Source organism: Notolepis coatsorum, assembly GCF_963971535.1.
Source record: "Notolepis coatsorum genome assembly, chromosome: 9".
NCBI lineage: Eukaryota > Metazoa > Chordata > Actinopteri > Aulopiformes > Paralepididae > Notolepis > Notolepis coatsorum.
In genome coordinates, this window is record NC_140173.1 from 98,709,738 (window position 1) to 98,735,405 (window position 25,668).

At 43.0% G+C, this 25,668-nt stretch overlaps 1 protein-coding gene across 1 annotated transcript in view; it reads left to right on the forward strand.

Annotated features, from left to right (window-relative positions):
- The window catches only part of slc17a5 (solute carrier family 17 member 5), a 90,894-nt gene that overhangs the window by 61,254 nt on the left and 3,972 nt on the right, over nucleotides 1-25,668 (forward strand). The window contains exons 8-10 of the mRNA XM_084321480.1: nucleotides 2,204-2,336; nucleotides 18,398-18,545; nucleotides 19,187-19,277. Coding sequence (XP_084177606.1) covers nucleotides 2,204-2,336; nucleotides 18,398-18,545; nucleotides 19,187-19,277 — 372 coding nt within the window. The remainder of the gene's footprint in view (nucleotides 1-2,203; nucleotides 2,337-18,397; nucleotides 18,546-19,186; nucleotides 19,278-25,668) is intronic.

Below are 25,668 nucleotides of genomic sequence, written 5' to 3' on the forward strand. Positions count from 1 at the left end.
AAAATAAGCATGTGCTTCAGCCTATTCCTTTTTTTCGGTCATTGAGTTTGGATTTTGTGTGTGAGCTTACTTTGAATAATGTACATTTGTGATTTTTTCTTTTTTTCTTTTCCTTTTGAAAGTCCACACATGTGTGTTTTTGATTTATCTGTAAACAAAGACCGAAAATAAAACTATTCATCAGGGACCCGTATGTTGCCGGTAGAAGGCATACTGCGACGCCGAGGGTGCAGTACCGGCCAGATCGTCCCAGGCGGCGGTATCGAGCACCCTTTGAAACATTGTATCTTGGCCTGTGGGTCGATCTAATGGGTTCGGGTCGTTTTCTTTTTTGCTCAAGCTCAGCTTTGATTCTTCAGTCTGATTTAGAAGAATCAAATACTCCCGATGCATGATGTGTGGTGGATTATGTTGGCGACACGATGGACATCAATACTTGGAATGGCGATCAGATAATTGGAATATTCTTTTTGGGGTACATCCTAGTCAAGGTACTGTAAGGGCTATATGATCTCAATCTTGCGTTGATCCAAGCATATCTTCAATGCGATCCGACCGTGTGTGTGTAACGTTAGTCCACAACGTATGCCGTTGGTGGTGATCAAAGCATAAAAAAACGCCCCCCCCCCCCCCCCCCCCCCTTTCATGCATTCATGATGAAACATAATACCTATGATTTACAGTAGATTTGATTTGAGAATAATAGCGGGTCCAGGCAAGAAACTGCAACGGTTTTAGTGTAATACACACATAAGGCTATTGCTCAGCATTTCGGGAATTACCCCAGACCAATCTAAAACCATACTCATATTCACCACGGTATAAAACGGGAATGTATGGATGAAAAAATTCTTTCATTTTCACATGTTGAACGATAGATACTCGATGTCAAATGGGCCATAGTATTGTATCCATAGCTATAATATAGAATATAGTTATAGCTCTACAAACAAGGTGATTATCACAGGGCTAAGGCTAATCCCTGGCAGTCAATGAGTTAAAAGGACATTTAAAAGAATACAATTCACTTTTAAATGCTGTTTTTTTATTGAAAAATAATCGGATCCAATATTTATGGCTTAACACATTGGGTGCCGGCCATTAGACGGGGCCCGCTGTTGTCAGGCCAGCTTTCCATTACAAATTCACTGTGTGTCACGTTGTTTGTAGAGCTAAACCTATATTTTATATTATAGCTATGGATCCAATATCATTGTCAATTGACAGTATGAACCTTCCGTTCAATATGCCATAAAGAAATAATTTTTCCATCCATACGTTCCCGTTTTATACCGTGGTGAATATGAGTGTTATTTCGGAATGATCCGGGCCAATTCCTGAGAGGCTGGTTATATACGTCGCAATGTGTATTATACCTAATCCATTGGTGTTTTGTCCCTACACACCCTACAGTTAAAAAATCAAATGCATATGATCGGTATTTCGATGCTTTGATCGTCACCAATGGAATACGTTATGGAGTAGCGTTACACACATACGCTCGGATCGCAATGAAAACATTATTGGATCAACGCAAGATTGATACCATATAGCCCTTAACTTGACTAGGATGTACCCCGAAAAGAATATTCCAATTATCTGATCGCCATATTGATGTCCATCGTTCCGCCAACATAATCCAACACAGAATCCACCGCGGGAGTAATTGTTTCTTCTCAATCCGAGCATTAGAACCGCTACACTTGTCCGACTAATAAAAGTCCGCCCGGACCTATATAATCGACGCACAGCCAAAGACTCAACGTTTCAAAGGTTGTGCAATACATGCCGCATCCCACCAGGCGGCGGTATTGGACTTTTGCGATCTCAGACGCATTCCCTATGATAACACCAGGCGTCGGGCATCAGAAACGTGTAAATCAGTGAATGGCACTAAATGTGTTAAAAACAGGTTACTCCTGGGCAGTGGCACGGATTGTCAAAGACCATAATCTAAGTTTAGATGAAGTTTTCATTTTCATATCTAAGCTATATATAGTAGGAATATTTTGCTGCTGTGAAGCAATTTGAGCTGCAATTCTTGTATGAAAGTGCTATACAAATAAAGTGTATTATTATTATCATAACATAATGATGTATTGCATGTCTCCTCTCTTCAGAATGGTTACATGTCGTCTCTCTATATACATATAATATATAGTATAGTAATCATAACATAACGATGCATGTCTCCTCTCCTCAGAATGGTTACCTGTCGTCTCTGCCCTACCTGGGCTGTGCGGTGCTGGCTCTGCTTGGGGGACAGCTGGCCGACTACCTGAGGGAGACGTGTCTGCTGCGCACCGTGGTCGTGAGGAAGGCCTTCTCTCTGATAGGTGAGGAGGCTGCTGTTGACAGACACGTTAAGAGACACGTCTTCCTCAGACCATAATGCCTCTTTTCCACTGCATGTTACCTACTCTACTCTACTCACTTTTGGTACTTCGTTCGTTTTCCACTGCAGATAGTACCCCCCCCCCCCCCCCCCCCATCAGTGTAGCTGGTCGTCATAGCGAGGGCGCCGTGACGTCATCTTCAACGTGACACACAGACAATAGAGGATTTCGAAGCTAAATATGAAGCTATGAAGATACCTTCAGTGTATTCTGCGTAATTTATTGATGAAACAAAACCAACAGCAACACAATTTACCACCAAGAACAAAGAGTTTAGTCTCACAAAAAGATTGCACATTTGTTTAGCTAATAAGGCATAAGCTAATGTACGCTAGCTGCAATGCTAAAGGTTATAATGGAAGATCCCAGTCACATTAGCACATAAGCTAAACAAAATTAGCTATCTTTTTGTGAGACTAAACTCTTTGTTCTTGGTGGTAAATTGTGTTGATGTTGGTTTTGTTTCATCAATAAATGAGGCAGAATACACAGTGAATGTATCTTTTTTTGTTTATTGCACTTTGTTCTTGCTGCAAACAAATTATGAATGCTAATGTTTAGTAGTCGCGAGGCTATTTAAAGATGGCAGATTTGTGTTTTGTGCAGGTCGTCCCCCGTGTAGCGCAATGATAACGTAGTGACGATTCTCTCTTCTGACCAATCAGTGGTCTGCAGTGTTTCACGTCACTTTTTGGTATCACTTCTACCCGCTTGGAACCTTGACAAAACGGGTACTAAAAAAGTACCCGGTACCAGGTACTATCCGCAAATTTTGGCAATGAAAAGGCAGAGTAAAGTCGAGTCGAGTAGGTACCATGCAGTGGAAAAGAGGCATTACATACACGCACATACACACTCGCATAGGACACACTCTAATACATACACTCACACTCACATAGGACACACTCGAATACATACACTCACACTCACATAGGACACACTCGAATACATACACTCACTCACACTCACATAGGACACACTCGAATACATACACTCACACTCACATACAGTAGGACACACTCGAATACATACACTCACACTCCCATAGGACACACTCAAATACATACACTCACACTCACATAGGACACACTCGAATACATACACTCACACTCACGTAGGACACACTCAAATACATACACTCACACTCACATAGGACACACTCTAATACATACACTGACACTCACATAGGACACACTTGAATACATACACTCACACTCACATAGGACACACTCGAATACATACACTCACACTCACATAGGACACACTCAAATACATACACACACACACACACACATGGGACACACTCAAATATACTCACATAGGACACACTCGAATACATACACACACACACTCACATACAGTAGGACACACTCGAATACATACACACACACACTCACATAGGACACACTCTAATACATACACACACACTCACATACAGTAGGACACACTCGAATACATACACACACACACTCACATAGGACACACTCGAATACATACACACACTCACATAGGACACACTCAAATACATACACACACTCACATAGGACACACTCAAATACATACATACACTCACATAGGACACACTCAAATACATACATAGTACACACACACTCACATAGGACACACTCAAATACATACACACACACTCACATAGGACACACTCAAATACATACACATACACTCACATAGGAGACACTCGAATACACGCACACACACATATATACACACAGTTTATACACACACACACCATACACTCACTCACATAGGACACACTTGAATACATACACACACACTCACATAGGACACACTCAAATACATACACACACACATATATATACACACACACATATATATACACACATGCATATATATATCCACACACACATATATACACACATACATTATATATACACACATACTCACTCACACACACACTCACTCACATAGGACACACTCGAATACATACACACACACACACTCACATACAGTAGGACACACTCAAATACATACACACACACACACACTCGCATAGGACACACTCGAATACATACACACACACTCACATACAGTAGGACACACTCGAATACATACACACACACACTCACATAGGACACACTCAAATACATACACACACTCACATAGGACACACTCAAATACATACACACACTCACATAGGACACACTCAAATACATACACACACTCACATAGGACACACTCAAATACATACATACACTCACATAGGACACACTCAAATACATACATAGTACACACACACTCACATAGGACACACTCAAATACATAGACATACACTGACATAGGAGACACTCGAATACACGCACACACACACATATATACACACAGTTTATACACACACACACACCATACACTCACTCACATACTGTAGGACACACTTGAATACATACACACACACTCACATAGGACACACTCAAATACATACACACACACACACACACATATATATACACACACACATATATATATACACACATGCATATATATACACACATGCATATATATATCCACACACACACATATATACACACATACATTATATATACACACATACTCACTCACACACACACTCACTCACATAGGACACACTCGAATACATACACACACACTCACATAGGACACACTCAAATACATACATACACACACACTCACATAGGACACACTCAAATACACACACACATTCACATAGGACACAATCGAATAGAATTACACACACATTCACATAGGACACACTCGAATACATACACACTCACATAGGACACACTCGAATACATACACTCACATAGGACACACACAAATACATACACACATTCACATAAGACACTCGAACACATACACACACACGTGTATATATATATATACACACACACACACATATATATGCCAGTGTTTCCCTTATATGCAGGGCTCGAAATTGCGACCGAATTGATCGCATATGCGACCGAAATTGTATCTGTGCGACATCAAAATATAATTGGGAGCATTCGTGCGAGTGCAAATAATTGTTTTGGTGCGACCATATTGCGATGCTCTTATTTTGAAAATCCCGTGGAGAGTCGTATCCGCTCGGCTCACAGCACAGCAGTAGCGTCTGGAACGCGGACATTGCAACAGAGCAAGGCTAGTGTGCCTATTTTGTGACCCAAAACAAGTCCCTGCTGTTTTATTCCGCAACGGGTCAAATGCATCTAACATGCTTTGCAATCCTCGCCATTCCTTTATGCCCACGTCGCGTTAAAGACTGAAAAAGTGCGTGCGCGCTTGGAAAGACCAGATGAAGTATAGTATATTTATAGTAAATGTACTGAGGATGGACAGATAATGTTGATATTTAAACATAAAAAATACAATACATAATAAATGTATTCATGATCATCATGCACCATAAAACAATTGCAGGAACGGTTTGGGAGAGGAAGGGGTTTTAGGTTGCGTGTTGTGAGTTCCAAAAAAATTTACTTAAAGTTTAAAGCTCAATATGTCAAAACGTGGCACTTTACAGTGAACAGGAGGTCTATTTGTATTAAAAAACAATACCGGTAGATTGTTTTTCATTTAAATGTCTGGAAGAGCTCAAAAATAAAAATGTCAAATGATATTTCCGTTGCCTTTTTTTTGTTGATCTACCGTAAATGTTACTGATTGTGTTAAATGGTCATATAATATCGTCTCATATCGATCGCAGGCACCTGAATCGAATCGTATCGTATCGTGGCAGACTTTGTGATATCGGCAAATATCGCATCGTTGTCCAAAGAATCGATATTGTATCGTATCATGATGAAACTGGTGATTCCCACCCCTAACTAGGTCTACACTATACTATAGTTTAAGGCTACTTTCACTGTTTTACTGCATTACAGTACTGTTATATTGTAGTTTTTTTATCAATACAAATAAATTTACGTACATACCGGTATATATTGTTGGTGCTCCTTACATTTGTGGGTGCTCCTAAATTTTTGCTGGTGCTCCCAAGTAAAAATGTTAATTTTGAGCCCTGCTTATATGCATTCAACAGCGGCGCTGAATCAGGACCGCCGCAGCTATGAACTAGACTATTAAAAAAAAATTATAATTTTTTTTTTATAATATATATTTTTTATCATTCCATTTGGGCTGTGGGGGGTGCTTAACACTTTGAGTGCCAACGACGAGGAGATTTCTCATCCTAACTCGCCATGCGTTGTGTGCCAATGACGAGTTCTCGTTATTTTTTTTATTAGCGATATCCATTTATTTTTCATCCATCCAGCCTGACGTTATTATTGGGAATGGCTCTGAGCTCGAAAAGGGCAAATACCGCCCCCTATCGTCTCCCGGATGGTAATGCACATCATTGGGTGAAAAAGTGCATCGAAAGAAAAACTCCGGTCCACATTTTACTTCTGGGGCATGCAACCCGATACTATTGCATTCATTGAGGGGACTGGAAGCAGCGTGGATTATGTGTTTCGGAGTATAACGTTGGATCAATAAACGTGATTGTTACGTACCCCAGTAAGGAGACGCAACACAAGGCCACAGACAGGGTAGGTGAGGGTGCAGTGACACAAAACAATTAGCTAAATAATAGTATTTATTTTTATAAACACAAAAACTCAGCAACACAGAAAGCAAGGAGGACTACCTAGTGGCACCAAATGAAATATCAAAATGAAATGAAAACCCACCCCCCCTTACAGGCACGGATGCCCAAAAGTACAGGTGGCGGTGCTCACTTCTAAGGCTGGTGTCTTTAACATCAGGTCACCTACGTGATGCAAAAATGTAGACCCCAGGGTATTCAAGATTCAAGATTCAAGATTCAAGAGTTTTAATTGTCACGGCATACAGGTATACAATGAAATGCGGCTGGTCTTGCCCGCGACGATGTGCAATACAGTGGTACAGTGGTATCTTCCTGTCCTCAATATCCCTGTGTGCGAAACAAAAGATTAATATAAAGAAAAGCAATCACCATAGGCTGGGTGACAAGGGAATAAATATACACAGGGTTAAACAGAAATGTACTACAAACAACAAACACCAAAAGATACAATGAGAGTTAAGGCCTCTACATGCTACAGCAACTTCAAAGCAACTGCACCACAACATCGACAAAGCAACGGTGTTGCAGACACTCTACCTTTATGCTTCTGCAAAATCAACGCGCAGCCTATGTAACATTGTACCCCGTACGTAGCTAGGTTCCCTAGATAGATGACGCTTCCCTTCTCAACCAACCCATTGATAACGAGCAGAAAAATAAGCATAATTTTTACTTCCGGGCGGGGGGTTTCAAAATAAAAGAGCGAGTCTAAAAGCACCGTAAATACATTTATTTTTTACAATATCTAACGTTACACGAACCTAAACTAATCTAAGTTAGTTTAGGTTCGTGTTAACGTTAGATAATGTACAAAATAAACGTATTTCCGGTGCTTTTAGTCGTCGCTCTTTTATTTTGAAATCCCCCGACCGGAAGTATTATAGTGTCTGTTGCTAGCAGCTTAACTTTTGTCAGCCGGTTCTGTGCTTTTTAACGTAACTTCATTAGTTTCCAATGGAGAGGAGAGAAAGACCGGCTCACATGCAGCTCAAACTACCTGTTGGAATAAATTAATTGATTGATGTTTAACTTGTCCCTGTGTGTGTCCAGTCATTTCGACTAGCAAACGTTGTATTTAACATTACCTCAGGATACCATTGTATTTAGTTGGTTAGCTATGTAGCTAATGTGGATAGCATTTTGAATAGCACCAATGCTAGCTGGCTGGCTACAGCTTTATTTACTAAATTATGGAGGCTTTTTAATCGTCAAGGTAAGAGAGGATTTGTCATGATCAACTGAAGGCGTATGCTATGGAACAATATGTGCTTGGGTTTTCAGAAAAAGGCCAGTTATGACGCTAATTATTTAGCTAATATTGATAGCATAGCTTGCTGGCTACAACAATGGCGGATGGTATTCCTCGCTGCGGGAGTCGGACCAATATTATTCTATGACAGCCCCGCCCCCATTCAATACCAACCAATCACTGCTACGCAATACCAACGCAACAGGTGTTTAGATTAGATTTGAGACAGGTACACAACATCCTCGCAACACAGTCTACAAGACTCTCTGCAACAAGCGCGTTGAAATCGCGCCGATGTTGTGTTGAAGTTGCTTTGAAGTTGCTGTAGCATGTAGAGGCCTTTACACCAAAGACACAGAGTACCAGAGCCTTCACCAGCTCTACACAATACCAGAGCCTTCACCAGCTCTACACAATACCAGAGCCTTCACCAGCTCTACAACATATACCCCCAAAGAGCCACGGCTCTATAGCAAACGACAGAGAGCTCTACCACAAAATATACCCGAAAATAGTTACCACAACCAATGAACCAGAGAGCTAACTAACACGGCACACAATGGGGTATATGAAGGGGTGTGGAGCTTAATTGCTGACGAGCCTCAGCTGCTGCTGCACTGGGGTGAGTTGCTGATTGACCAGCTGCTGCTGCAACTGGGACTGGGAGACACCTGAGAATGGGGATATGTAGACACAAGAGGGAGACAAGACAACAACAAACAAAACATGCCTATATACAACAGATAACATACATAATTCCCTCTATATAGGACAGGGTCCGTAACAGCGATCGATATTTGGAATGGCGATCAGGAATTGGATTAATCTTTTTGCAGAACATCTGATCTGAGGTAAGGACTGTATGTTACCAGTTTTGGGTTAATAATTTTTTTTCACAGCGTTCACAACGTGTGTGTGTGGTGTTAGGCGCTGAGCGCGGCATGAATAAATAATTTTTCAGCTCGCTTTTGTATCATGCATAAGAACACAAATACTCTCGATAATCTAGCGTTTATTTGAAAACGAATCATAAATCAGCCGGAAAATGACAACGTGTTTTGTGTATTCCAGTAAATGGCTATTACTGCGGAATATTTTTTTCTTTCTAGAAATCTCCAAAACTATACTCCTATTCAAAACGGTATAAAGCGGAAATGTACTGATGAAAAAACAATCCGTTTTGTACATGTTGACTGCAAGCAAGTCATTGATAAGCGACGGGTGTATTAGACTGAATGAATGAAAACTTTATTTAACAGATTGCAGAATGGGTACAATACAGTACGGCTCAATACACACAATTGTTAAGGGATGCAGACCAGAGAAAGACGTTTGTCTTGTTTACATCAGGGTCCCCCATTTTTTATTCATAGTGACATTTATGACATACACAACATACATGACATTTATGACACATATATTTAGAGGAAGTGGAGGAAGGACAGGTTGCATGTATCCCTCCAAATCCTACACAGCGCTCTGTCCATCTACCAAACAGCTGTCAAAACTGCAAAAACAGCTTACATTTCCAACTTAGTCATAGCAAATTCAAACAAACCCCAGGCCCTGTTCAAAGTCCTAAACTCCCTCACCAACCCCTGTGCCACCCCCTCTATCGTACCTTCATTAGCTCTATGCGAAGGCTTCCAACACTTCTTCATCAGCAAAGTCTCTGCCCTTAGATCTCTCTCCCCCTTGCCCCCCTTGTCCCCCCTACCCCCCCTCCTCCCCCCCCCCCACCCACTGCCTGCTGTTTTTGACCAGTTTGCCCCGGTCTCCCTCTCCTCCCTTTCCGATGCCATTAAACACCTGCGACCAACAAATTGCCCCTCAGACGCACTCCCCTCACGCATTCTAAAGGAAGTACCTGACCCTGTCCTCCTCACATTATTACCACTACTAAACGCTTGCCTCAGCACTGGATGTGTCCCGGCTGCCTTCAAGCACGCTGTGGTCCAGCCCCGGATAAAGAAGCCCAACCTCGATCCCTCTGTCTTCGCCAATTTTAGACCCATCTCACAACTACCATTTTTATCAAAAATCCTGGAGCGCATAGTCTACATACAGCTACAATCATTCCTTGAACACAACAACATCCATGACAAATTCCAATCTGGCTTTAAACCACGACACAGCACTGAAACGGCTCTCCTCCGTGTCTTAAACGACCTGATTACAGCTGCTGATGCAGGAAACTCATCCCTACTATTACTCCTTGACCTCTCAGCCGCCTTTGACACGGTAGACCACCACATCCTTATAGCTCGCCTCGAGCATTACGTAGGCCTTAGGGGCCCCGTCTTAGACTGGTTCCGGTCCTACCTGAGTAATAGGTCCAACTCGGTGATCTCACTTCCTCTGTGGCCCCCCTCACTTGCGGGGTGCCCCAAGGCTCGATATTGGGTCCCACTCTCTTCCTCCTATACATACTCCCCCTAGGCCAGATCTTGGCAAAACACAAAATCTCATTCCACTGCTTCGCCGATGACGTGCAGGTTTACCTCCCCTTAAAGCCCACCCAAGGGAAGACGTCAATAGAACCACTGCTTGACTGCCTGGCAGAAATCAAGTGCTGGATGTCCGAAAACTCCCTGACATTGAACGAAGGGAAAACCGAGGTCATTGTTTTTAATAGTGCCCCCCCGCCCCCCCTCATTGACGCACTTGGTCCCCTGGGCCCAAACCTCTCCACCTCTGTCAGGAACCTCAGGGTCATCTTCGACAGCAATTTTTAATTCGATAGACAGGTCAGCGCCTTAGTTAAAAACAGCTTTTACCACCTTAGACTCCTGGCGAAGACAAAGGCATACCTCTCCCAAAGTAACCTAGAGACGGTGATACATGCCTTTGTCACCACCCGCCTCGACTACTGCAATGCTCTGTACACAGGCATCGACAAGTCCCTCCTCCGCCGCCTACAACTGGTGCAGAACGCAGCCGCGCGCCTCCTCACCAAAACAAGAAAACACGAACACATCAGCCAGTTTTGGCCTCGCTCCACTGGCTGCCTGTTAGCTTCAGGATCGATTTTAAATTAGCACTAAATGTTTTTAAATCATTAAATGGCACGGCTCCCTCCTATCTGTCCGAGCTCCTGCACCGCCACACCCCCCACTGATCCCTCAGATCAGCTGACCAGATGCTATTGGTGGTACCCAGAACCAGGCTCAAGACTAGGGGAGACAGAGCTTTCTCCACCGCAGCGCCTAGACTGTGGAACAGCCTCCCCCTCAGCGTACGGACTGCCCAGACCGTACAGGCTTTTAAATCACTCTTGAAAACCTACCTGTTCTCCTTGGCCTTCCCCCCTACTTAACCACCACTAGACCCCTGGCCCTTCTATCCTCTTTGTTTTACTGTGTCCTACCAGTTTTTATTACTTTCATTGCTTTATTATGTTTTTAATCCTATATCTTGCACCATATTGTTTTGTTTTTGTTGCTTTCATTGCTTTGCTATGTTTTTTTTCTTTCTTTTAATCTTATACCTTGCCTCACACTATTTTGTTTTTATCAACTTGCTTGTGAAGCACTTTGGTGTCAGCTGCCGCTGCCTGGAAATGTGCTATACAAATAAAACTGACTTGACTTGACTTGACTTTATGGCATAGGGACATACATGACATACAGGTATTTAGTACTGTTACATTTGTGACATATACGATATGCAAATATACAGTACTGTTACCCATAGATCCTGACAGACTATATACATATGACGGGGAGGGGACTGTACATTAGGAGGGGGTGGGTGGGTGGGAGAGAAATATACATACGGTGGGGAGAGAATATATACATATGGTGGGGAGGAGACTGTACATTAGGAGGGGGTGGGTGGGTGGGAGAGAAATATACATACGGTGGGGAGAGAATATATACATGCGGTGGGGAGGAGACTGTCTATTAGGAGGGGGTGGGGGGGTTTGGACATTTACGGTGGCCAGTTTCGAATTGCAGCCTCCCGTAGGTGCTCTTTAAGAGCGGTTTTGAATGTGGGTAGGGATTCACATTCCTTTACAGCTTTCAGTAGGGCGTTCCACATTGATGTGGCATAATTGCAAAACGTGTTTAGTCCCTTGTTTGAGCCGAATCTGGGTTTAACATGATTTGTTGAGCTTCCTCTGGTGTTGTGGGCGTGGTATTCACTGACCTTTGGGACGTATTTTGACATGTACCTTAGTCGTATAGTGTATCTTGTAGACCAGGCCCATTGCAAGTTGCTGTACTCTGTCGTCTACTCTAAGCCATCCTAGGTTGTCAAAGTGGGCAGGGGTGAGGTGTGTTCTAGGGGTAAGGTCAAGTAGAAGTCTGACCAGTTTGTTTTGTGATGTTTGTAATCTTGTTTTTAGCGCCTCTGAGGTGCTTTGGTACCATGAGGTGCAAGCATAGTCGTAGTACCCTTGGATGAGTGCTCCTGCCAGAGTCTTCAGGGTATTCTTGTTTACCAGAGAGGAGATCCGGTACAAGAATCTAGTTCGTTGGTTGACTTTTTTTATTACCTTGGATGCCATTTTGTCACAGGAAAGATTTGCCTCTAGGATGGAACCTAGGTATGTAATTTCATCTTTCCTTGTGGCAATATTGTCACCCACTGTAACTGAGAAGCCGTCGGTCTTGTTGAGTTTGTTATTTGATCCGAAGAGAATGGACTCCGTTTTACCCATAGCCATAATTTAAGATATAGTTTAATCGCTCGCAAATGTGCTCGTCCTCCCATTGATTAAAGTGCTGGCATACAAGCGATAATTTGTCATATCCGGCCGGCACACAATGTGTTAATGTCTGAAGGAGTCGACTGAAGGCTTCTTGTCCCCTGCGAAAGCATGAAATTGGTCCACCAGATGGATACATCTTGATATGTGTCTAGTGTGTTCATTAGACCGGTGAAATCCTCTGTGCAGGGATGTAGCACTACGGATGTTTGGAGGGAGTGAGTTCCAGAGGGTGGGTGCGGCAACAGAGAAGGCTCTGGGACCAACAGTCCGCATGTTGGTGGTGGGGATGGAGAGGAGACCGGAGTCAGGACCGCAGCCTCCGTGGGCGGGATGTAGGGATGGAGGAGGTCAGCTAGGTACCATGGGGCAAGGGAGTGAAGGCCTTTGTAGGTGATGAGGAGGATCTTGAAATTGATGCGGTGAAAGATTCCGTATTTACAGGTGAGGACTGACCTGAGGAACAGGCTGCAGGGAGACCATCTTGCCGCTTGTATGCGTCTCAGCATCAATGGGCCCCCTACCAGTGAATTCCCCTACCAAAGAGCCCTGGAGCTTTTCTTTCAAAAGCCCAGGAAAATGAAATGCTCTAAGGCAGAATGTAGCCTATGACACTGAGACTTCTTAGGTGTAAAGTGCTGTTGTAGTGTTATGATTTGTGTATGTTAGACAGTTAGTATGTTCTATGCATCTATGTCTGTTTTCTATTTATATTATCTATTAAATCATCTATATCAATATGTTCAATACAAATAGTGTGCATTTTCTTAAGTGTTGAGGCATGTCATTGATCTTGACATTTACCCTGATTACAACTACACTGCAAACAAATTTTATCTTATCAAGTGAACATATCTTGTATTTGGTACAATAAGTCCAATATTGAGTAGAATTATATTGAATTATCTTATCCCACTGATAATTTAGCTTTTTTCTGATTTGTCAATTTAATCTTGTTTTAAGAAAACAAGGTTAACATTTTCTTAAAACAAGATTAAATTGATCAATCAAGAAAAAAATAAGCAAAATTATATGCCAGTGGAATAAGATAATTCAAGATAATTCTACTCAATATTGGACTTATTGTACCAAATACAAGATATGTTCACTTGATAAGATTACATTTGTTTGCAGTGTACAAATATGCAGCTACCTGGGCCTCCAGAGCACTTCTAGTGTCAGCGGACACACCAAAAACATCCTAGCAAATTCACATGACTCCATGAACATGAACATGAATAACCTATCTCGAACAATTCTAAGGTAGTTTTAAGTTATTTCTCCGGCAGCGTGGTTTAATATGGATTCCGACGGCACGTGCGCATGCACAAATATGGATTCCGGCAGCGTGCGCGCACCGCTGTTGAATATTTTTTCAGGGGAAACACTGTATGCACACACACATATATATATATATATACACGCACACCCACAAACAAAGAGCTCAGCACAACGTCGGTCACACAATCAATATGAATAATAGTGACAGTTAGAAATATATAAGACTGTCATATAAATCTATTTGAAGGTTTCAGGGGAATAACGTTTTCATTCAAACCTTATCATCTCGACGACATTGAAAATGAGGGTGACCTCAATTGTAATTTCGAGAATAAATAAAGGTTGATGATCTCAAGATGGTAAGTTAAGTGTTGAGTGTTGTTTATTTATAGTTAGACAGTAGAGTTTGAGTGCTCTCTGGTGATATTAGATAAAAATGTATTGTCATCATGCAGCACAAGTACAGTACAATGAAAATAAGTTTGGCATCCAACCAGAGTGCACATGTGACAGTAAAGTGCAACAGCAATATATATATAACGTACAGGTGGTTAAACTGGGTACAAAATATACAAATTAGTATTACTGAGTGTAGCGCTAATCAGATGTATGTACAGAGTTGTATTCACATTGGTATTGATGATGATAGTGATGATAGATGAGTGATATTGATGATAGATATTGATGATAGATGATAGTGATATTGATGATGATGGATGATAGTGATGTTGATGATGATAGTGATATTGATGATAGATCAGCATGTGACTTGCAACACCAGAGGCGGTAACATCCTAGATCACTGTTACACGCAATTTAAAGGTGGCTACAAGGCTCATTCTGATAGTGGCTTTGGTAAATCAGATCACGCGTCCATCTTTCTTTCACCAAAGTACAAACAGAGAATTAAAAGTACTCCTGTAGTCTCGCGAGAGGTGCAGAAATGGGATTTGACGTCAGAGGAGACGCTCCGGTCAGTGTTTCACTACACAGACTGGAATGTGTTCCGCGACACAGATAACATTAATGTCTACACGGAAACAGTGCTGGACTATGTTTGTACTAGGGTGAAAGAAACAATCCCCACTACCAAAATGAAAGTTTACCCAAATCAAAAACCCTGGGTAGACAAATCCGTCCGTGAAGCTCTGAGAGAGCGCACCAAAGCATACAACGACGGCCTAGTGGCAGGCAACATGAATGACCACAAGGTGGCGCGACACAACGTAAGGAGGACAGTGTCAGAGGCCAAACGGCGCTACAGGGATAAAATTGAACTCCAGTTTGAACAAGCTGACTCTAGAGCTATGTGGCAGGGGCTCAAAACGATGACAGACTACAAAGGCGCCTCCCTCAAACTGAACAGTGACATCTCCTTAGCAAATGACCTCAAGACCTTCTATGCGAGGTTTGATGCTGGTAATAACAACACCAGCTCACAAGCCACGGCAATGGGGGGGGGGGGGTCGGCTGCTGATGGAGGCGCAGTGTTCAGGGTAACAGAGCATGAGGTGAGGCGGACCTTTAAAAAAGTGAATATCAGGAAGGCAGCAGGTCCGGACGGCATCCCCGGCCGCGTCCTAAAAGTCTGTGCCGACCAACTGGCCCCAGTATTCACTGACATATTTAACCTGTCCTTAGAACAGGCTGTCATCCCCACCTGCCTGAAGAAGTCCACTATTATCCCTGTACCCAAAAAATCCAAGCCTGCTTGCCTCAACGACTACCGCCCTGTAGCTCTCACCTCCATAGCCATGAAGTGCTTTGAGAAGCTAGTAAAGGGCTACATCTGCTCCTCCCTCCCCATCAACATGGACCCCCTGCAATTTGCATACCGCCCCAACAGGTCCACGGAGGACGCCATAGCCCATGTGCTGCACACAGCAGCATCACACCTGGACAAGAGGCAGGGGAACTATGTGAGAATGCTATTCATCGACTACAGCTCGGCATTCAATACCATAGTCCCCTCCATACTCATAGCCAAGCTCAGGGACCTGGGCTTGGGCTATGACCTCTGCCAGTGGGTCTTGGACTTCCTGACTGGCAGACCCCAGGTGGTGAGAGCAGGCAACTGCACCTCCTCATCCATCACCCTCAACATAGGGGCCCCCCAGGGCTGTGTTCTGAGTCCCCTCCTCTACTCCCTGTACACACACGACTGTGTGGCTCAGCGGAGTAGCAATACAATCATCAAATTTGCTGACGACACAGTGGTGGTGGGCCTGATCTCTGCCAACGACGAGAGGGCCTACCTGGAAGAGGTCAAGGTCCTGGCGGGATGGTGCCAGGAAAACAGCCTCTCCCTGAACGTCAGCAAAACAAAGGAGATGATTGTGGACTTCAGGAGGTCGGGGGTCAAGGACTACAGCCCCCTCAGCATCGACGGGGCACCGGTTGAGAGAGTCAACAGCTTTTTTTTTGATCCACTTTTTCTCCCATTTTTTCTATATTTTCTCCCATCCCAATTTCGTATCATCCAATTCAACCCTCCCCTGTCACGAACGCTGTTTCTTGCCTCCCACAAGCCGGCTGCAATGTGGACTAAGTCATACATAGCACAAGTCCCCTCCGGTACTTGAGGTAACAGCAGTCGCATCTTTTCACCTGCGCAGCTCGATCTCTCAGTGTCGAGGAGTAACGCGTGGGAGGCTCACGCTGCCCCCGACACTTCCTGATTCTACTGCGCAGGCGCACCAACCGACTTGTAGGAGTCGCTTGTTCACAACGTTCGATCCCCACCCTTCAGTTTTCCCTCCCCGTAATACGGCCAATGTGTATTACTGCGGACGACCAGCTAAACTGAAAACAATGTGGAGAGCTGGATTCGAACACGCGAATCCTAGCGTCTCCACACTGGTGGCGAGTGCCTTGCCCACTACACCACCTAGCCGCCCTAGAGAGTCAACAGCTTTAAGTACCTCGGAGCCTACATATCCGAGGACTTGACATGGACCACACACATTGACAGTGTTGTGAAGAAGGCACGACAACGCCTCTACTTCCTCAGGCGCCTAAGGAAGTTCCAAGTCAGCCAGAAGATCCTTAAGAACTTCTACTCATGTACAATAGAGAGCATCTTGACCGGCAACATCACCTCCTGGTTTGGGAATAGCACTGCACAAGACCGAAGCAGACTACAAAGAGTGACACGTTCAGCCGAACGCACAATTGGAGGGGGGCTCCCCACCCTCCAGAACATTTACAACAAGCGTTGCACGGGCAAGGCTAAGAGAGCGTTGCACGGGCAAGGCTAAGAGAATCATTAAAGACTCCAGTCACCCGAACAACTGCCTCTTTGAACTGCTGCGGTCAGGCAAGCGATACCGGAGTCTCAAGGCGAGCACAGAAAGACTCAGAAGAAGCTTCTATCCCCAGGCCATCAGGCTGCTAAACGAACAATGAATGAACACTACACAACAACAACCACCAAACGCACATAGCACACACATCCACACGCACACACTCACTTTAAACAAACACACTGTAGCACCCACTCCACACACTTTATAGCACACACCCACTTTAAACAAACACACTGTAGCACCCACTCCCCACACTTTATATTTATGGATGAAGGATTGCACTACAACCCGTACACCTTACTGTAAATTGTACCTAAAATTGTACCTCATCCCATTTCTGCTTTGCACTAGATAGTACTGTACATTAGTACACTGCATAGTATTGTGTATTGTATATTATATGGTAACTCAGAACATTGTACATATGTCTATACCGAACACTGTGACCTCATTTTTCTTCTTCTAAATTCATGCTATATTATGTTATTATGTTATTTGATACTATCTTGTCTAGCACAGTCTCTGGAGCGTAACAGTAAGAAGCATTTTGTATGAAAGTATTCTGTACTTCTGTATGACAACTATTAAAGAACTTGAACTTGAACTTGAGATGATATCACATTCTCACTCTCAAAACGGGAACTATATGGTTCTTCGGTGCAAATGGTTCAATTATATCCACGCTCTGTCACGCACACACATATACACACACACGCACGCACACACACACTTCAGTATGTTTTCCTGCTGAGGCGTGTTTCTCTTTCATAGGCTGCATCTCACAACAACACACCGAGTTGTGTGTGTGTGCGTGTGTGTGTGTGTGTGCAGGTATGATCGGCCCTGCTGTGTTCCTGGTGGCAGTGGGCCATACAGGCTGTGACTTCGTCCTGGCGGTGGCCTTCCTCACTGCCTCTTCCTCCCTGGGAGGATTCTCAGCCTCTGGCTTCAGCATCAACCACCTGGACATCGCCCCCTCGTAAGACTCGCCAGAATATAATTATAAAATAAAAGAATCCAGGGCTGTATAATTGTGCACAATAGTCAAATATATATACACTAATTAGAATAAAAATAACAATACAGTTGGATGAATACATTGCAATTGAGCAGTAATGTGCAAAAAGTATGAACAGTGAAGTATGAACAAGTTCATACAATACAAGTTATTACAATACCGTCATCTCCTTTCTTATGTAACACCCAACGCACTACAATACACTTTTATTGTCGTTTCACTAAACGTGCAACAGTGTGTTGTTCTCTTACTCAGTGAGTCAGCATCCCGTCTCCAGACACAGTGTGTTGTTCTCTTACTCAGTGAGTCAGCATCTTGTCTCCAGACAGTGTGCTGCTAGCTCGCTGAGATTGTGACACTGTGTCTAGAAGTGGACACATTAGCCTTTGAATTCGGTCAGTTTGGAATGAAAAACACCAAGCCCCTTGTTCTATTTCGTTTTGTGAGCTGGCTAATTCGGCTTGGGAATATCCACACATCTTTACCACGAATCTCAGCTACTAGGAGTACGAAGACAGCAGAAGTAGACAGAGTGTATGAGAGAGAGATTACTGGTTATTATCACAACTTCAACCATTAACCAAGCGGGTGTTTCTCTCTAGATATGCTGGCATTTTGCTAGGAATCACCAACTCCTTCGCCACCATCCCAGGCATGGTGGGACCGGTCATAGCCAGATCCCTGACCAAAAACGTAAGTACTGGCATTGCGGCTGGTTTGGTTCTTTCCTTTTTCTTAATTTCAACCTTTATTTAAAATCGTAAGCTTCTGAGGTTTCCCTCGATTAGAGACGACGATTCTACAAATGTAAACGGTACATAACGGAAGGCGATATTCACAGAAAATTAAACACGAGTAATAATACGTTTTAGCAGATTCTTTTATTCTTAATCACAATGGTCTGAAAGCATACGTTTAAACATACTAAAGCAAAGGAGAACCTCCAACTTCAGAGAGAGTTGGAGGACATTCCAAGAGTTAGAGGCATCAAAGGAAAAATCTGACGTCCCTAGATCAGAACAAACTTGAGGGACCCTAAGAACCATCCAGTCATTAGTTGAATAGGGTTCCAATATTCCAATCTAGCAGTGAGGAGATATAAACAGGTTGCTTACCAATAAGGGCTTTAAAAATAAATAAATACCGGTGTTTGTTGCACCTTTCTGCAACAGAAGGCCAACCCACCCTATCATACAGGTATCATATCTGTCACCAGTAATAAAGAGCTGAGTGATACAGTATGCACTTTTAAAAAGACAGTAAACTTCAGCTTGAGCAAAGTGCTGCCGAGTATATAACATATAAGAGTATATAACATATATAGTAGTCAAGTCAGCTTTATTTATATAGCATGTTTACAATGGCTAAAAGCCACCCAAAGTGCTTTACAGGTAGGACACAATAAAAACATACAGTAACAAATCAAATACACAAATTACAGTAAATAAGTATAGTACACTAAGAAACAAGAGCAAGGTGCAATATAAAAAGAGACAAGTAATAAAATGGTTTAAAAAGTCCAGAGTAACAGCAAACGTAATGTACAGGTGGCAGGCTGACTCTGGTCAAAGGCCAGGGAGAAAAGGTGCGTTTTAACATATAAAGTATAACATAAGAGTATGTAACATCTGCGTTGGCCATCTTACTGGCTCTCCTCCTACTTACTTACTTACTTACTTACTTCCTCTAAGTCTTTTAGAATGTAGTTTGAGGTTATTCTACTTGTATTCCAGACACCTTCATACAGATCTGTAGTCTGAAGGAATGTTCCATGTTGTTGTTTGCGATCACGCCGACATTATGGGACCCACTCTGGGACTTCTCCAGAGCCAGACACGAAGATAGATACCAACTTCCTCTGTGTGCGTTCAGTAGAAAGCTATCCGGCTGCAAGCTAGCCTAGCATAGCACAAATTAATGGAAGCGGATATGGACCACTAGCCACATCCGCTTCCAATCATTTGTGCTAAGCTAATCTTGCAGCCTTTCTACTGAACGCACAAAGTCTTCTTGTCCGACTCTGGAGAAGACTGTAAGCAGATTTCCCATAATGTGTTCCTTAAACGGTTTACTTTCCCAGTTATTAAAATGATCCTGGACGTGTTGTTTTCCTCACATTTACCGACCGGATGGGGAATGTAAATGGACTGCTTTTATCCAAAGCACTTTACAACTTAATGCCTCACATTCACCCGTTCACTCGCACACAGCCAGTGGAGGCGACCATGCAAGGTGCTGGCCTGCTCGTCAGGAGCAGTTAGGGGTCAAAGGTCAAGGGCACTGACACGCTGCCGGGAGGAGCTGGAATTGAACCGGGAACTTTCCAATTACATTTACATTTAGTCATTTAGCTGACGCTTTTATCCAAAGCGACTTACAAGTTCTGTACGACAGGTCATCAGGAAGGATACAACTCTATCAGCTGAGTAACAATATTCATCAAAGTGTTGCATGTTACAGTGTAGGTTAGTTTATTAGGACAAGTGCATGACAGTAAGGTTAGTTAGGGTTAGATTTTTTTTTTTTTACCAGGCGAGCGCTCTACCTCCTGAGGTTTAGGTTTAGTACACCTCAGTACCTATCCTTAGGGTTAGTACATACTACATGCAGTACATATCCTTAGGGTTAGTACATACTACATGCAGTACATATCCTTAACCGTTACATATCCTTAACTGCCAAAAAAACGAATTAACTCGTTATAGCCCGCCAATCGTTGGACGCCAACAACGAGTAAACTCGTTATTGGATATGTTTTTTTTTTTATTCGCTATTTCCATTCATAATTCATCCTGCTGTGCTGTAGGACTGGGTGACACTCTGTCTGAGACCACAGCGGTGCGATACCGCCGCCTAACGCCTTGCGGCTGCTATTGCACCCCATTTGAAACGATGTGGTTTCTTTTCTTGGCCGAGCTGAGCCATGCAGGCGGGGTCTATACACTCCGGCAAGACTCCGGCTTATATCGATGCATCGACTAGGCCCCCCTTTCATATGCAATGCTGGATAACGCTGGACACACGCAACCAGTATTTGGAATGGCGATCAGATAATTGGATTATTCTTTTTGCAGTACATCATAGACAAGGTAAGGACTATATATTATCGATTTTGCGTTGATCCGATAATTCGTTCCCACGATCGAAGCGTGTCGGGGTGGTGTGTGTGTGTTGGTAGCGATAAAAAGCACGGAGTGGCCCTGCGTCCCTGTCTCCCTTTCATGCATGCATGATGAAAGATAATACCGATAATCTAGCGTTGATTTCAGATTGATTGTTGATCCAAGCGAGGAATGGCAACGTGTTTTGTGAATTTCACTAAAACGCTGATTTTGCGTCTTTTCCTGGGATTACTCAGAATTACTCAAACTATACTCATATTCACCACGGTATAAAACGGAAATGTACGGATGAAAAAAGTATCTGTTTTTTGCATGTTGACACGAAGAAACTCACTGACAATCGACAATGTTATTAGATCCATAGCTATAATATTTAATATAGTTTTAGCAGTTGCAAACACCGGCATTATCCCATTGAACAAAGCGCTGGCACAAACGGCCATACGCCCACAGCGCCATCTGGCGATCATTGTGTTAAGGTTAGTACATACTACATACAGTACATATCCTTAGGGTTAGTACATACTACATGCAGTACATATCCTTAGGGTTAGTACATACAGTACATATCCTTAGGGTTAGTACATGCAACAGGACCTTACATACACACACACATACAGTATGTATATATTATAGACTGTTTGTCCAGTACTTGAGAACGCCATGCTCTCTAGTATCCCTGGTGTCCTTACCTCGATACTCCGTCCTCTACCTAATAAATGGTAAATAGTGCATTTATAACAGTTTTACAATTTGTTCCTCACATTTTACCCATTCACACCGACGGCTGAGGCAACCATGCAAGGTGCCAACCTGCTCATCAGGAGCAGTTAGGGGTTAAGTGTCTTCCTCAAGGACACTTCGACACGCTGCCCGGGAATCTAACCGGGAACCTTCCGATTATCAGATGACCGCTCTACCTCCTGAGCCAATGGGTTTAGTGTTAGGCTGCGTCCCATTCCTCCCCTTGGCCCTACGGCTCTGTTTTGCGCGTTCCCGCAAAGTGTAGTGGTGTCCCATTTCACTTTGGATCAAGGGGTAGTGACGTTTCAGCCCTCCATATGGCCCTACAACCGGAGTCTGCCAAGATGCAGGCTCAATAACTAGGGCGAGAGGGTATTTCCCAGAATGCACTGCAAACCTTTCGCAAATCTAAAGAAAAAGAATGGCGGCGTGGTACCAGTAATTTATACAAATGGAAGTATTGATTTCTTCGTAACGAATCATTAAAAAAATGTACAGTCAACTGGAATATGTTAGTTGTTTGATGTTGGATTATGTAATTGGTTTTTCATAACAAACCAATACAAAATCGCTAATTTAACCAGTACATCCATATGGTTTCTCTCTCCATCTCTCACTGCTATGCAGAGATGGAACACAAAAGTTATGAAATTCAAGTTCATCTTTTATACTATTATTTTTTTTATTATTTTCAGAATTTCAAGACCAATATTAACACTTTGGTTGCCTTGGGTTAAATTCATGATATACCATAGGTTGCCGGCTCTATTTGTCTATGGAGAAGTACCCCTTCTTTGCATGGCTATAACTTTTTAAATTCTATTGCTACATTGCCATTATTAGGGCCCATTCAAAGTCCTATATGTATTGTTCATTGTGTAGCAACGTTAAACTTTTTCATTCACATATTCATAGTAAAGTATGGTCTAATGTATAAGTATGTTTTCATCTCTTTCTGCAGCTTTCTCCAGAACATGATCTATAGCCCCAAATGCATTATATTGATGATGCAATACAGTTTTATGGCAATCAGCGCGATATAAAAAATTCCAACTAGACGTACTTCTAGAAGTTACTACACGTCATCTGATGTTGACCGGATGGGCTAGGGGGCGTTTATAATTCCGTGGGCAGCGTTATACCAATCATCTAATGTGGGTCAAATGTTGATAATAGCAGTTAGTATCGAAGACGGTAACGTTACACGCTAAAACTCACCCCAGTCTCCGCGCGCCGTTGGGCGATCATCGTAGAGTAGAAATCTTATCATTATGGGATGTAGATTTACCCGGTCCATCTCCAGCTTGTATAATGGTATATACGTCCAAATCATGTTGTTTATCGAGTTATTGGCAATCGATCACTGTGTAGCGTGACGAGCCAGAGTCCCGGGACCTATTAGCGAGTGCCCGGAAGTAATACGGACGTCTAGCACAACCTCTATGGCACATCGTGTTAAGCGATTGCGCCGATCGGCCACCAGATGGCGCTCCTGAACCGCCAGAGAGCTCAGTGGGTCCTGCTGGTGGATCTCAGGCCAGCGGAGGGGACATATGAATCCGATCGCAGATTTTTCAAATATTGATATAAGGACGCTGTAAAGCGTCCTCCGGCAACTTGAGCATGGCCGGCAATGACGTCAAAACACGTTTCCTGGCAGCCAAAGTGTTAACGAGAAATCTTGTTGTTGGCCGCCATGCGTTACATTTACATTTAGTCATTTAGCTGACGCTTTTATTCAAAGCGACTTACAAGTTCTGTACGGCAAGTCATCAGGAAGGGTACAACTCTATCAGCTGAGTAACATTGTTCATCAAAGTGTTGCGTGTTACAGTGTAGGTTAGTTTATTAGGACAAGTGCATGACAGTAAGGTTAGTTGGGGTTCGATTTTTTTTCTCCCCCCCCCCCCCAGATAATGGTTGAAGAAGTGAGTCTTTAGTCGACGGCGAAAGATTGGACGGGATTCGGCTGTCCTAACTGGGGTTGAGTGCCAATGACGAGAAATCTCGTTATTTAATCGTTATTTCTTTTATTAGCGATATCCATTCATTTTTCATCCATCCAGCCTCACGTTATCATTGGGACTGGCTCTGAGCTCGAAAAGGGCAAATACCGCCCCCTATCGTCTCCCGGATGGTATTGCACCCATTGGAATGGAGTCGATGGGAATGCATCAGAAAAATAATTCTAGCGTTTATTTGAAAACGATTCATAAATAGGCCGAAAAATGACGTGTTTTGTGTATTCCAGTAAAGAGCTATTTTTGCAGATTTGTCTGGAATCACTAGAAATCTTAAACTATACTCGTATTCAAAACGGTATAAAACGGAAATGTACTGATGAAAAAACAATCCGTTTCGTACATGTTGACTGCAAGCAAGTCATTGATAAGTGACGGGTGTATTAGACACAGCCATAATTAAGATATAGTTGATGCGTTCGCAAATGTGCTCGTCCTATCATTGACTATAGCGCTGGCACTCAAGTGATAAATCGCTGGCAACCAATGTGTTAATAATACATGGAAAGATTAATAACACAATTCATATCCAAGACGGCAGATGAAATCCAATATGGCTGGCATAACAATGTTTCTTGTCTTTAGTAAATGCTGTGTTAAATAGTATACATCAGTGGTTCTCAAACTGTGGTACGCGTACCACTGGTGGTACTGCTGGTGGTACTTAAAAAAAAAGATATATATATATTATACTTTTTTTTTTTTTGGCCACTGAACTTAGAAGCAGGCCAGGCCAGTGTTTCTAGTTGCGGCGGCGCGATAGTTAGATAACCTAAGTGGGGAACAACCAGGAGATCACTGTGACAGAGTAATGCAGTCTAAACAGTCATAAATCTTTTATTCAACTTCAGCCCTGATCATAACTATTTTTATTTTTAGATTTTTTGTAATATCAGATAAAAAATGAAATACTCCCACTTTTCTGAAAAGAGAAAACTAAAAACTAAAAATCCATCAAAATCTATGTTGTTGGCGGCTGGGTGGCGCAGTGGACAAGGCGCTCGTCACCAACGCAAGAGACACTGGTATCGAATCCAGCTGTCAGCGTTGCTTCCGGCTTGGCAGGCCGTCATACTGGCTCGATTGGCAGAGTCAGCGGGAGGGAAGCCGGTGGGTGGGTCTGGGACGTTGTGGACAGCGACTCCTACAGTTCGGTCAGGGCGCCTGCACAGCGAGGGAAGGATCTAAGAGAGGTAG